The sequence below is a fragment of the Tupaia chinensis genome, unplaced genomic scaffold, assembly GCF_000334495.1.
Source record: "Tupaia chinensis unplaced genomic scaffold, TupChi_1.0 Scaffold144128_1, whole genome shotgun sequence".
NCBI lineage: Eukaryota > Metazoa > Chordata > Mammalia > Scandentia > Tupaiidae > Tupaia > Tupaia belangeri.
This window is the reverse complement of record NW_006203983.1, coordinates 163256-177653: the sequence shown is the minus strand read 5'-3', so window position 1 is coordinate 177653 and position 14398 is coordinate 163256. Positions and strand designations below refer to the sequence as shown.

At 40.8% G+C, this 14398-nt stretch overlaps 1 protein-coding gene and 1 pseudogene across 6 annotated transcripts; one reads left to right on the top strand and one right to left on the bottom strand.

Moving 5' to 3' along the window:
* Positions 1–2173: 2173 nt before the first annotated feature.
* LOC102472839 (GTPase IMAP family member 7) lies at positions 2174–7837 on the bottom strand. 6 transcript variants are annotated; one of them, XM_027767262.1, is made up of 4 exons: positions 7704–7813; positions 6867–6929; positions 6435–6595; positions 2174–3219 (listed from the first exon to the last, which is right to left on the bottom strand). In XM_027767262.1, the coding sequence occupies exon 4, from the start codon at positions 3183–3185 to the stop codon at positions 2313–2315; it is 873 nt and encodes a 290-aa protein (XP_027623063.1). In that variant the 5' UTR covers positions 3186–3219; positions 6435–6595; positions 6867–6929; positions 7704–7813; the 3' UTR covers positions 2174–2312. The 6 variants fall into 6 exon arrangements, with proteins under 6 accessions (XP_027623063.1, XP_027623064.1, XP_006166044.1 ...); XM_027767263.1 differs by lacking the exon at positions 6867–6929 and having other exon boundaries at positions 6515–6595; positions 7704–7815; XM_006165982.2 differs by lacking the exon at positions 6867–6929 and having other exon boundaries at positions 7704–7814.
* Positions 6446–13933, top strand: LOC102473950 (D-ribitol-5-phosphate cytidylyltransferase-like; annotated as a pseudogene).
* Positions 13934–14398: the final 465 nt, after the last annotated feature.

The window sequence follows — 14398 nt, the reverse complement described above, 5'->3', positions numbered from 1 at the left end:
AGAGGAAAATGAAGGAGAAGGGATTGTGGTGTGGCCATCCCCCCTAGGGGGTGATTTCTCTCTTTCTGTCTCCCTGTCTCTCTTTTTCTGGTGAGCGCACTATAGCAAAAACCTCTCAAAAAAAAAAAAAAAGATATACAGTGATTAAATATACATTTTCAAATGTAGAAATACAAAAATTAAAAAAGGGTAGTATCAGCTACGTCAAAGGAGCCCAGTGCTTTTTAAACGAGGATTGTTTTTTATTTAAATTTATTTACTATTATTATTATTATTATTATTTTCCAGTTTGATCAGAGAGCGATAGAGGGAAAGTGAGAAAGTAAGTCATTAGGTCTGGGACTTGAACCGTGGTTGGCCATGTGAGAGTTCAGCACGTTTAACCACCACGCCATCTGCCGGCCCTGAGCCCAGTGCTTTTGATCAAGACAGTGAGGAGATGAGTCATCACTTTAACAGAAGCCAGACCTGTTGTCCAAGACAATAGAATGACTCCAAAGGCATTTCAGAGCCCATCGGGATGCTCCCACCTTCGCAAGCCCAGAGCACTAGGGATCGAGGAGCAGAACGATTTCAAGGCAGGGCTGCTGCCGCCCAGTCTGCCTTGCTTTGTGAACTCGACTTCCCACACTTCATCACCAGGCGTCCTGGTTCCCCCAAGTGCAGCTCTGGAAGGTTCTGGTATGGTACGTGGTGCATCCAGCAATGTATGGGGCCAGGACTGCCCAAAGCTATGGAGGCAACTGAAGCTCTGAAGGTTGGACGGCCACCAGATCTGAAAGTCAGTGAGCCTGGAGGACAGAGTATTAAGCCAAGGAAGATTGTTCTTGAGCCTTAAGGTTCTGGATTTGCCTGGTAACCATCACCCATTTCTTCTTTCCTATTTGGGGGTCGGTGTGCCTATTCCACGCCTGCCCTCCCACTGCATTTTGGATGCACATGACATTTGATTGTACAGGTTCACATCTGGAGAGCAATTTACCTCAGAATACATTGTACCTTAAGTCTCACCAAACCACCTTCCTTTTCTGATTTGAATAATAGTTAGAAGACACTTTGGACTTTGATATTAAAATTGATGCTGGAACAAATTAAGACTTTGGGGGCTATTGTGATGAAATGAACATACTTTGCATGTAAGAAGGACATGAATTTGTGGTTTCTAGGAATAGAATGTTCTCATCTCAATGTTTATATCCTATCTAATTTTATATATTGAAATCCTTACTCCCAAGGCAGTGATATTGGGAGATGAGGCCTTAGGGAGATGATTCCGTCCTAGGGACAGATCCCTCAAGGGTGAGATTAGCACCCTTCTAAAGGAGGCTTGAGAGAGACCCCTGTTCCTTCCACCACAGGAGATCAGAGCGAGAGATGGCTGTCCGTGAGGAAGCAGGCCCTCGCCGAACCACTCAGCTGTCCCCTTGATTCCGAACCTCCCAGCCGGTAGAACTGTGAGAATTAAGTGTCTGTTGTTCACCAGCTTCTGTTGTTTATAAACTGTTGTTTATGGTTTTTGTTATAGCAGCCTGAATGAAGTAAGACAATAGCCAAAGGAAAAGGAAATAATATTATAATATTTATCATAATAAATAAATAATATTCATGAAGAAGTATCGGAGCTCCCAAGTTTGCTGCAGCTTTATTCACAATAGCCGAGATACGGGAAGACCCGAGGGTACATGGCGATGGACAGGTAAAGAAGCTGTAGTGTGCTAACACCCCACTGACAGCCATAACAAGAAGGAAATTCTGTCATCTGTGACACGTGGATGAACCTGCGGAGCCTTACGCTCAGTGAAATAAGCCGGGCATGGAAAAGACAAACTGCATGATCTCTCTTGTATAAGGAATATGAAAAACTAAACACCCAGAGGGACACAGCAGAAAGGCGATTGCCAGGGGCTGCATGGTGGAAACATGAGGAGATGTTAGCCAAAGCACACAAAGCTTTCATTGTGCAGAATGAGTAAGTTCTTGAGAATCTACGTGCAATCTGGTGACTACAGTCACTAATACTGTGTACTGTATTTTTGAAATTGGTTAAATGTAGAGCTTAAATATTATTATTAGACCAAAAAATTAATTGTGTGAGATAACAGATAATTATCTTGATTTAATCATATATATATATATATATATATATATATATATACACACACACACACACATCTATCAAAATATCACAAGTTTTATTTGTCAGTTGTACCTCAGTAAGTCTTGGATGGGAGATATTTTTGTAGCCACTTTGTAAAATATATATCCCCACATTAGCAAATCACAACAAATTAAAAGAAACAATGGAATTTAGATTATTTCGAAAACATATGCCATATTCCTGAAAGCATCCCCTTCAGCACCTTTAAAACATCTGTGAATACATTCCTCTCGGCTTCCACCCTTATATTTCTTATTTTTTTGTCATATTCCATCTTTAGTGATCTTATTTTTTCCTCCTTTTCCTGCTTTAATTTATCACATTTCTTCTCTACTTGAAGAATGTCTGCATTTAGTTGATCAGTGTAGGATTTCTTCAGAACTTCTGCCTGTCGTCTCAGACTTTCCTCTGTTTCCTTGTAAGTGTCATCAGAGAAGTATGCCCCTCCCTGCACCGTGGTCTCTATCAGCTCCACCAGCTCCTGCACTTGACCTTCCTTCTCAGCCTCGCCTGCTTTGTTGTCGAAGGCACAGCAGCGATTCCCACACTCCTTAACGACCGTTTTTAGCTTCTCATCTGACTCTTCTATAAAGTCACTGAGGCTCTGATTTTCCAGCTCATCCTTGCGAGTGAACAAGATGATCATGTACTTCATGGCTGGCTCCCCAAAGACAGCCTTGATCAGTGCAATTGTTTTCTGCTCTTCCACTGTGAAGCGGCTCACTTGCAAAACCACGATAATGGCGTGAGGGCCTGGGCAGGAGAAGATGATGCAATTGCTGATTTTAGAATATGTGGTGCCCAGGCTGTCGGTGTAACAGAGCCCTGGGGTGTCAATAACGAGAAGGTCTCTCCCCTTCCATTTCCGGGTTGCTTTTTGACAAGTCTTGGTAACTGGATACGCAGAAATTTTAGAAGCAAATATTTTTGCCCCAAGGATGGTGTTTGCTGTGGCACTTTTCCCTCTTCCAGTCGTCCCTACCAGAACGATCCTCAGAGTGTTGTCCTGATGGTCAGCCATGTTCATGTAAGGAGACTCTAAACCTTAGGGTGCACAAGACCTTAAAGAAGTGAAGGAGAGAAAACAAGGGCCAACTTAAATAATGGAAACCATTCCCAACTCTTCTTTTATTCCCTCACTGAAAATTAATATTATATTATCTATATCAATCCCTGTAGCTATAAAAAGATGAAACAGTCCAATTATATGAAGAAATAACAAAGAAGGTAGAGTATCCCTGCAGTATAGTGCAGATGGTCTCACAGGGGGATTTTATTAAAACTTTAAAGATATGATCATTTCAATATCACTTAGAGTCTGACCATTTATAAAGAAGAAAAACTTTAAATTCTTTCTATGAGGCAAGTATAATATTGACCCCAAAAGCTGTAAATATTTTGTCATTAAAGAAAGTTACAGGTGTGTCTAACTTGTTACTATTGATACAAAAACTCTAAATAAATTATTAGACACTAATAAATAATAACCATGATTGTGTGACTTATTTCAGAGATACCAAGGTGGGTTCAGTATGACAAAAATTATTGTCACAACACATTCTATTAATAGAAGGAAAAAATGACTTTAGCTTCAGAAAAATAGTTAACATCAATTCATATTTAAAGCATTTAATAAAATAGGGATAAATAAATAAATAAATAGATATTTCTTTAAAATGATTCTCTGTAAGTGTAAAATTTGTTAGGTTTTATCCCTAGAGGGTGCATGTGTTCACCAGAGAGAGACAGAGACAGATCCTCTTAACCACCATGCTACGTGCTGGTCCCGTAAATATCATTTTTTTTTAAGAGAGAGATATTTGCTATAGACAGAAAGACAGAAAGGGAGAAATCTCCCCCACCCTACCCCCCGCCCCTGGGGAGATGACCATGCTGCAATCTCTTCTCCTCCCTTTTACTTTTGGGATTTTGGGGCACACACATACACATGCAGCTGGTGTGAGTTTCAAGCCACCAGGTCTGGGACTTGAACTGTGACTAACCACATGGGATTCCAATGCCTTAACCACTACACGACCTACTGGCCCCACTGTAAATTTTTAAGAGTTTGGCATCTTCCCCGCCCCACCCAAGAGCTAAAGAGGTTGATTTTAAAGTTCATTTGGATGAAGAAAACAAGTTAGCCTGGACAATCATGAAAAAAAAAGACAACAAGGGAAGACAAGCTCTGCCTGAAAGTGAAGCATGATAGTCTCTATAATTAAAGTAGTATGGTGTTGGTGAATGAGAAGAACCATGAAACAAAACAGAATATTCATAAATAGACCATTGTTCACATTATATTAATTTATACTCTACTCAAATATGTTTCACTTATACTCCATAAGGCAGCTTCTCATCTCAAAATGATAGCCAGTTTCACAAGCAACGTTAGAATAACTATAAAAGCATATAGAAAAAGATAAAATTATATCCATTCCCTCATTCCATGTACATTCCAAATAGATTAGAAATTTAGATGTAATAAGCAGGCTATACAAATAATAAAGGATACATGGGTTTTGTTGTTGTTGCTCTTTGAGGGTGGCAAAAGCGTTTCTAAGACTTAAAACAATATAAAGAAAATACTGATAAATTTGATTACATAAAAATTATAATAGTTTCTGGCAAAAAATACAAACATCAAACTAAACACAAGTTAAAATACAAATGTCAAACTAGGGAAAAGGTTTTCCAATTTATATCAAAGAGGGTTAACTTTTCTATTATACAAAAAATATCTAAAAGTAGAGAAATGTGAGAACTATAACTTGATAGAAAATTGAGCAAGAGACATGAAGACAGTTCTAAGAAAAAAAAGCAAAGTCCTTTGATCATATAAAAATATATTCAAATTTTTTCATAATGAAAAATACATGCATAGTGAAAAATAAATTAATTAAAGTTACTCTATCTTTCTATTAATTACACATACAGGTTTGGCAAAAGGCCAAAAGGTTGCCTGCATGGTCCGTTAGTAACGATGTGGGGAAACAGATCATCTCTTATACGACTAGTGGGAGTGCAAAAATAGTTTAAGACCTATAGAAAAGTCAGCAATACCTTGAAGAGCTACATATATATTCACTCTTTGATTATTAATCTCAATTTTAGAATTTATCCCAAAGCCACACTGGCAATATGGAAGGAAATTGACCAAGGCTTTTGATGGCATTATTTTTAGTAATAGCAAAAGACCAAAAGCCTATAAAATGTTCATGGAGGAGAGGGGCAGTCAAATGAACTAAGGATAGTCATACAGTGACCCAGCTGTAAAGAAAACTAAGAAATGCCTCCATATCCCACTCAAAAGAAATCACCAGGCAACATCAGTAAGTGAGCAAAGCAAAGTGGAGAAAATAATATATACTTTACTATTATTCATCTAATAAGGACAAATGTGACTTATATGTAATTAATACATATGAGAAAATCAATGGCAAGATCATCTGAATACTAAACAAATTTTCTTATATAAGGATGAAGTGTAGGGAGAAGGGAACAGTAATAGACCCTGGAAACTAGACTTCTTCAAATATACTTCATTAGTAAAGATTTCACCTTGAAACCACTTAGTTTACATAATTATACAAAAAAATTGTATTTTAAAGCATCAGTAAAAATAGAAAGAAAAAGAAACATATTAATGTACTTATATTTTGTGTGGTGATGGACCACACCAAGAATTGGCGAGAGACTTGAGAATGCAGTAATCCCACTGTCCTTATTCAGGGGGATATACCCTAAGTACAAAACCAAAACGAACCTGTACAAATCTTACTCTCTTTTTAGGAAACATATTAAGTTTTATGTGTGGGGGGTGCATGCAGTTTTGAAGTTCGTATAAAGGCATATACAATGGTTGGCAGTAGCAATGAGCATCCTCAATGCCCGCTAGTGATCTTCCCACCAAAGAAATGAGAGCTCCCAGGAGAAAGTGTATTCTAAAATAAGGTATTATCTAACATTTGCTTCTTAAAATCAGGAGGAGAATGGGGGTTGAGAAGTAGGCAAAACAAGACTGGCACAAGTTGGTAATTGTGGAAGTTCGACATAGGTACATGGAAACTCCTTATCCTATTCGTTTTACCTTTGAATAACTAGAAGTTTTTCCACAATAAAAACTTGACCTATGTGTAGTGTGACCACTACTGAGTGTGACTGTATAGCAGAGTACTCTGGTAAACATGTTTCCTATATTAAGCCATTCACACATCAAAAGTATTGTGTGACAAAACTGATTTTATTATCCTAATTTTTATGGAAGGGAACTGACCTGATTCAGAAATGCCAGGAAACTTCCCCAAGGTCACTGTGCCAACAGGTATTGGGAAGATGAGGAACCCGAGCACAAACCTGCTGGCTCTTTATGCTCCCACTCACACAACGGCCTCGTCTTGGGTTCTCCTCAGGTCCTAATTCCAAATGTCAGTTACACTGGATAAGAGAGAGATCAGGGCAGTGCGGGGACAGTCCACACTTCTCCAGAAGGTGGCCTGGGAGCTGTTGCAACAGGGAAGTCCCTGAGGACAGCCACGCCTTCTTAGCTAGTTTTTCTTTCTCTTCCCTTCTTAAAATCTCATAAACTATCAAAAGGGAAAAAAATTTTTTTTAAATGTTCTCATGTGTTTTTGGAAGACTCAGAGAGCCTCCAGCTAAGAGAAGGACTGAGAAGTGAAATAAGCATGTCCTTTGGAAGTGGACTCACCCAAACTGGCCCAGACACACCACTTCCAGAAATTTCCTTAAGTTCCTTGAGATTCCGTTCTCTCTGCCACAGAAAGGGACAAGAAAACCCACCTTGCAGGGTTGCCATGAACTTCCCTAGAGTGGTTTCTGGAAAGGTCTCTTCCATCACCCAGAGCCCAGCAGACACTTAGTACAGAGAGAGCTGCTACAAAATGCCACTGGCATGAAAGAAAACAATGACTGAAAAATGACTCAGTCACTCAGAGTCTGGAAGCTTAGAGGGTCCGCTGTGTCTGCAGCGTGACTGCTCCTGTCCCCACAGCACGCCCTCCTCCCCCACAGGATCCACTATCAGGTCCCAGCTGCTCCCTCCACATGTGGGAGTCAGCAGACTGAGTTGTCGCTCTCCTCGTCCTTGGTGCCCTGGCCCTGGGAGAGTCACCGAACTCTCTGAGATTCTGCTTCTTGCTTTTTCTAGTAGACAAGTGGTCTCTGATGCCTTCTAGCTCTAAAAATCTGCCTTGAGAGCACTTCACTTCCTATTAAGGCTGTCTGACCATGGCTATCACAGAGCCACTGCATGGAGGGAAGGTACTTGTTCAGTACAAGCCTGTCCAGCTAAGTAGGAGCTGAGCGGTCAGCAGGCTAATAACATTCATACTCCCCTCCCCCACCACCTGGCAGAATCCTCCATCCTCTCCTGCCGCCCTCCCCAGCAGCCTTCAATCCTTCATGCAGCTCTGCTGGCTCCGGACCTTGTCCCTCCTAGACCAGAACCCACCCCCATGCAGATGCCCTGTCCCCTCCTGCCCCTCACAGCTCTATCACTCTGGGTCCTCTTCTCAGTCAGACTCACCTTCTTCTGAACACGTCGATGAGGTCTCAGGTTATCCCCAAGGAAGCTGTTTGAGCTGGTGCTTTTTCTTTAACTGTGAGGCAAAAGTGTTTGTGTCCCCACCAAAACCTCTCAGTCAGGAAGCCTGTATTGGGAGGAGCCAGTAAAGAAACTGCTTTTAAAGAGACAGAAATATTTCTCCATGATTTTATGAGGGCTTCAGCTTTCCCAAGTTGAAATCATTTAATCACATGGCTACTATAACACCAAATTTCCAAAGGTATATTTTTTGCTTTGGGTTCTAATGATAGATCCAAAGAGGCCTTATCAAATGACCAAATGTTGCCCAGGGAGCTACACACAGCAGCTGATTACCTTCCCTGGGTGGAATGGGAGATCAAGGAGCCATTCGGGGAAAAAGAAGAAATGTATGTTGGTGTTACCAAGTGTGGAATATGAGATTTAGAGTATGGAATTTTTAGTGTAGTATTTCAGAGAGTTCTCAAGCTACTCATTCAAAACTTAACAGCACTAAAGAACAGAGCCAAAAGAGTCTATATCAGTAGAAACAAATAGAGGAAAAAAGAGTCTATATCATTAGGAATGAACAAAGGGGGAAAAAAAGTGGACTAAAACCTGCCAATGACCATACAGCTTTTCCATTTTTTTCATATAGTTCCTCCAAATTTGAAAATATGCATAACATGACAAGATGCACCCAGAGAGGGGGGGGTCTGCCTTTGGTGTGGTGGTTAAGGCAACTGCATCCCCATGGCTGACCACACAGTTTGATTTCCTGACCCAACATGTTGGGCATGCATGCAAACCCAAAATCTTGAAAAGAAGGAGAAATGGAGAAGAGATTGTGGCATAACACTTCCTCGTGGGTGGTACTTTCTCACATTTTCCTACTCTATCTATCTCTCTTCAGCAAGTGCACATGCCCTCTAGAAAATTAAAAATAATCAAAATAAAAGGCTGGACCCAGAGAACAGACCCTCTTTGCCCTCCCCACTTCCTGTCCACCCCACATCCTGCTGCTTCAGGCTCAGGAAAACTTAGATTACCCTGAATTTACATAAAATTACCTGAATTTAGTGGATGATTCCAGGATTCCAACCTGCTCTGCAAATTTTTTGAAATGAGAGGGATGTTTCCAAAACTCTCAAGGTTGACCCAGATGCTCCAGGTGACTTTTGTATTGCCATGAAAATGTTCTATTTTTATTTATAGACATTGTGCCTTTGTACTGTTTCTTTATATGTACTTAGGGCTTATTCTGCTGCTACAACACTAGACTGCAACAAAGCTCAATTTATTAAAACATCGCAGAAATAATAACAGAAGACGAAAAGAATGCTGTCTCATATGGTCCTGGATCTTACACAAATTCACGACATAAACTTAATGTACCAGTATTCTATTGCTGCCACAACAAATTTCCAAAACTTTAAGGGCCAAAACCAATCCAAATTTATTCAACTGCCTTTCTGAACTTCAGTAAGTAAGAAAACTAAAATGAGTCTTATGGGAATAAACTCAAGATAATCACAGGGCTAATTCCCCTGGACTCTCTAGAGAATCAGTCCCTTGTTTATTCCTGCTTCTAGATGTGGCCAGAATTCCTTGGCTTGTGGCCACATAACTCCAATCTTTGCTGTTATCTCAACATTGCCTTTTTGGTACTTTGACTTTTTCCTCATCTTATAAGAACATTATACTTAGGACCCGCCTGGATAACACTGAATAATCATACCATCTTACACTGCTTGATTAAATACATCTACAGAATCTATTTTCCTACAAGCAGCATACTCAGGTCCTAGGGATCAGGACATAGTGACCTTTGATGGAGTTTACATAGACTGTCCTCTGCCCTCTAAAAATTCATATTTATCCCACATGCAAAACACATTCACTCTATCATAACATGCCTCAAAGTTTCAGCTTATTACACCATCATCTCAAATGCAAAATCTCATCTAAATATCATCAGTTCAAAAGACACAAATCTCATCATCTAAATTTTCTAAATAATACATAGGTGAGATTCCATGATGTTCTATCCTGAGGAGAAATTCTTCTTCATCTAAGCACTTGTAAAGCTCCACAACTGATTACCTGTTCCTAAAATACAATGGTAAGACAAGTTTAGGTTGACAGGTATAGACATTCCCATGCAGGGATAAAATGGAAGACAGAAAAGAACCATCAGGTTTTTTGTTTGTTTGTTTGTTTTTTGTGGGGGGAGATGTTTTTGCTATAGGGTGCATGCACTCGCCAGACAGACAGAGAGAGACAGAGAGACAGAAAGTGAGAAATCACCCCCCGGGGGGATGGCCATGCCGCAATCCCTTCTCCTCCGTTCTCCTCTCGGGATCTTGGGCACACATGCACATACGCCCGGCTTGAGTTTTAAGCCACCGGGTTCGGGACACGAACCACGATTGACTACGTGGGAGTCTAGCAACATAGCCATTATGCTAACTGCTGGTTCAAGAACCATCAGTTTTAAGCAGTATCAAAATCCAATTCATTTTCAATCCATTCATCTGTCCATGGACATTTGGTTTGGCTCCATGCCTTAGCAATTGTGAATAATGCTGCAAAAAACAGAGATGTGCAAGTACTTTTTTGACTAAGTGTTCTCCTGTCCTTTGAGTAGATACTACTCAGTCATAAAAAACAAGACTCTGACTTTTGATAGAAAGTAGATGAATATGGAAGATTTACTGCTGAGTGAAGCAAGCCAGGCCCTGAATGAGAGGCATTGTATATCTCCACTTAAAATATACCAACTATCTGCACTCTATTTCAGAAACTAAAAGATGAGAGGATATAGAAGTATGGAAAATGGTTATGGATATTGGATACAGTGTGGGAAGAAGGTGGGAGAAGGAGGAGTGTGTAAGGAAAAACATTAGGGAGAAAAATAGAGAGGGAAGGCATTTATGGGACACAGAAATGGATTACTATATGTTGATGATAATGTGTATAGTATCCTTAATTAGACTGGTGTGAAGTGTATTCATCCTGGTAAGATTCACTTTACAAGTTAAGGGATATACAGTGATTGAATGTATAGGATAAATGAAAATAAAATGAAATGAAATAAAAATTTAAAAAATCCAATAGGCAGACTCCATTAGGTTCCAGGGTTGATCAAAGTTCTCTGCATCTCCCAGGTCTACCCTCTCTGCCTGACTCTGCTATCTAAGCAATGCTCTCTATTTTTCATGAAGGGATAGGGAGCATGTGATTTCAGCTGGTGCTTTTTCTTTCTTTCTTCTTTTTTTTTTTTTAATCAGCCTACTTCCTCTCTAAAGAATTTTTGAAGTCTGGGGCCAGCCTGTGGCACTGTGGTTAAGGTGACTAGATCCCACATGGCCAACAGAGTTCAATTCTAGGACCCAACACCTTGAAAATCATGCTGACCAGGATGCTGGGCCCAGTGCAGAGGCCACAGTCCGGCCGGAAGAATACATCAGCAAGCAGCTGCTGCCTCAGAGGCTAAGATTGTACCCTGGGCCTGTGGTGGAGTTTTGGGGGAAAGGGGGCTGCTTTCTGTGTAAAATAGCTGGCAGAGGGTCAGACCAACTCTAATCCCTCTAACCCAGAAGCAGTGTGGAGGAGTCTGACCCGGTAGGGCCCCAGGATCTGTGTTGAGCTTTTTGACCTATACCTCTTAGGTCGGGACAGCACGTTGGCAAGGCCACTGCTGTGTACCCCCCTGACCTAGGAATAAGACTTAGGTCAAATTAGCATGTTAGCAAGGCTGCTTGCTATTTGCTCCAGAAAACTGTGGTAGCCTTGCTGGAAAGCGACCCCCACCCCTGACTCTCCATGCAAAAAAATTACATAGCTCTCTTATACATCCTGAGTATAAGATAAAATTTTCCAGGAAGTCCCCGACTGCTCCCCTTTGCTCTGACTACCTACTGTTAATTACAATGCTTTACTCCGGACAGTCACAATAGAGAGTGTGATAAAGTCACATCTAGGCAGAAATTTTCTTGACCTTTGGAAGGCCCTTCAAGAAGCTTGAGAATAATCTTTTAGGCCAAAATGGGCCCAGGGCACTCCTGCTCCACTATGGCTAATGTTCTAACAAAATACATAGCAGTGGCACCACAGGCACAACAGAACGTTTTAAGTATACCACAAACTCACCTTAAAGTTCTTCATTAACTTGCTGGTCACTTTACCGCCAGTTGAAAAGGCTGTCCCCACCTTACCTAGTAAACAATAAATTTTACCCCTTTAAGATATATTAGGGTTCCTTGAATTAAGTTTTAGATCACCATACAATTACATAAGTTCCATTCTTTATTAAGATCCATAAGAACTAATATCTATACTTGAGATTTTCTTTTCTCAGCACCATTCCCGGTAATTACAAGATGGCTGATGCGCCGCATCAGCTGATAATCATCTCTGCTTACTAGAGCCACTTTCCTGAAACTGTACTCCATGAAGACCCACCTACATCAAATAAACAATTGCAGAACTGCACTAGACCCACCCTTAATCCAACCCTAAATAGAATCTATGTTCTCTATTGTTAAAACTTTATGAGCTAATAATTGAAACACGTAGCCCCTCTCCTGTTTACTTGCATGTATCACATTTTCAATAAAGACACACAATGATTCCTAGCAGTTGTCACTCCTCAGAGAGCAATCTTTGGGTGGTGGTGGTGGGGGGTGTCTGGCTAAGGATGTACATGAAAAAGGCACCAAGGTCTTAGTCTTCTTCTTTTCCAGCGTCGCCTCTGACAAGTCAACTCACCCCCGCTGAGGCTGGACCCCGGCAGATGTGATAATCTATGATTCTGTGAGACCATTTGTTGGGGAAGCTGAAAGTTGTCACAGCTACTAAGGAACATGGGGCAGCAGAAGCAATTCGACCTCTGTGTCTACAGTCCTCAGTCCATCTGCCGATAGCTGCTTAGACCACTCACGAGAACGTGCCAAACACAGAGCAAGGGAAATGTCTCAGGCTTTTTATTTGATGTGATCTGTGAAGCTTTTCAGCAGTGTAATGATTGTGACTTGGAATCTGGAACTGAGTGTTCGCAATGGGCTCTCAAGTATTGTCACCCTGCAGCCCAACTTGTAGAAAGATCATCTGCCTCTAGAAGGTGACCTACGAAGGAGATCTGCCTGTGGCTGAATCAATTAGGGAGAGAATTTCGCAAGAGATTTGTGTAGCTATGAGCAAAAAAGAGGATACAGACCACATAGGTCATCTTTTCAAAGAAGTGCAGAAGAACAAATTAAATGATATAAAAGTCACACCTAGGGCTCTGTGTCATACTGACAGAGAACTTCAGCAAATCATTTTAGAGCAATGCTACAATTTTGTTTGTGTGAATGATACCACCTCTGATTCTCAAGAAAGCCAGAAGTTAATTGAGTATGCTTGAAGAGAGTAATCTTTCCATTTTACATCCTGTTGTTATTTCACTACATTTTCCTGATTTTTTTAAAGAGAGATTTTTTTTTTCTACATGGTGTGTGCACTCACCAGACAGACAGAGAGAAATAGCGAGACAGAAAGCAATAAGTCATGCCCACGCCACAATCCCTTCTCCTTTGTTCTCATCTCCAGATTTTGGTCACGCATACATATGCACCCAGAGTGAGTTTTAAGCCACCAGGTAAAGGAATCGAACTGTGGTCAACTATGTGGGAGTCCAGCATTGTAATCATTACACTAGTTTCTTTCTTGTTTTTTTTTTTTTTTTTTAAGAGTTTTTTTTTTTTTTTTTTTTTCCTATAGGGCATGTGCACTCACTGGTAAGATAGAGAGAGTCAGAGAGACAGACAGAAAGAAATCATCCCCCTGGGGGAGATAGCCATACCACAATCTCTTCTCCTCCATTCTCCTTTCAAGATCTTGGGCATGCATGTACATGCACCCAGCATGAGTTTTAAGCTGCCAGGTCCAGGGCTCAAACCACAGTAGACTACATGGGAGTTCAGTGACATAACCATTATGTCATCTGCTGGTCCTGCATTTTATTGATTTTAAAATAGCACCTCTCAGTTAGAAAAATGTAAAACCTAATGCAGATTAGGAAAGTTTCAACGAAAATGAAAGAAATAAATATTTTATTTTGCATACCTCTCATCCATTACTCACAGGATAAGCAGAAGTTACAGGAGAGCTTAAGGCAAGGTGCAGTCATTATTGCTGCCTTAATCAAAGAGAGAAATTCTAGACTCATTGACCAGCTACTGGTAGCATGAAGCACACAGAGAGAAAATTGACTGTTAGGCTTTTAAAATCATTAACCATATTTGTCGTGCTTTACACCTCCTCACCTCATCATATGTGGAAGAATGCTTAAGATGCCTTATTTATAGTCTTATAGTTTTTAGGATGTGATACTTAGATTAGAAAAATGAATCAGGCGCAGTCACCTCGTCATATGTGGAAGAATGCTTAAGATGACTTATTGGGAACCAGAAGTTAGCGTAATGGCTATGTCGCTGGACTCCCACGTAGTCGACCGCGGTTCACGTCCCGGACCCGGTGGCTTAAAACTCACGCCGGGCGCGTGTGCGTGCGTGCCCAAGATCCCGAGAGGAGAATGGAGGAGAAGGGATTGCGGCGTGACCATCCCCCCTGGGGGGTGATTTCTCGCTTTCTGTCTCTATGTCTCTCTCTCTCTGGTGAGCGCACGCGCCCTACAGTGAAAATCTCTCCAAAAA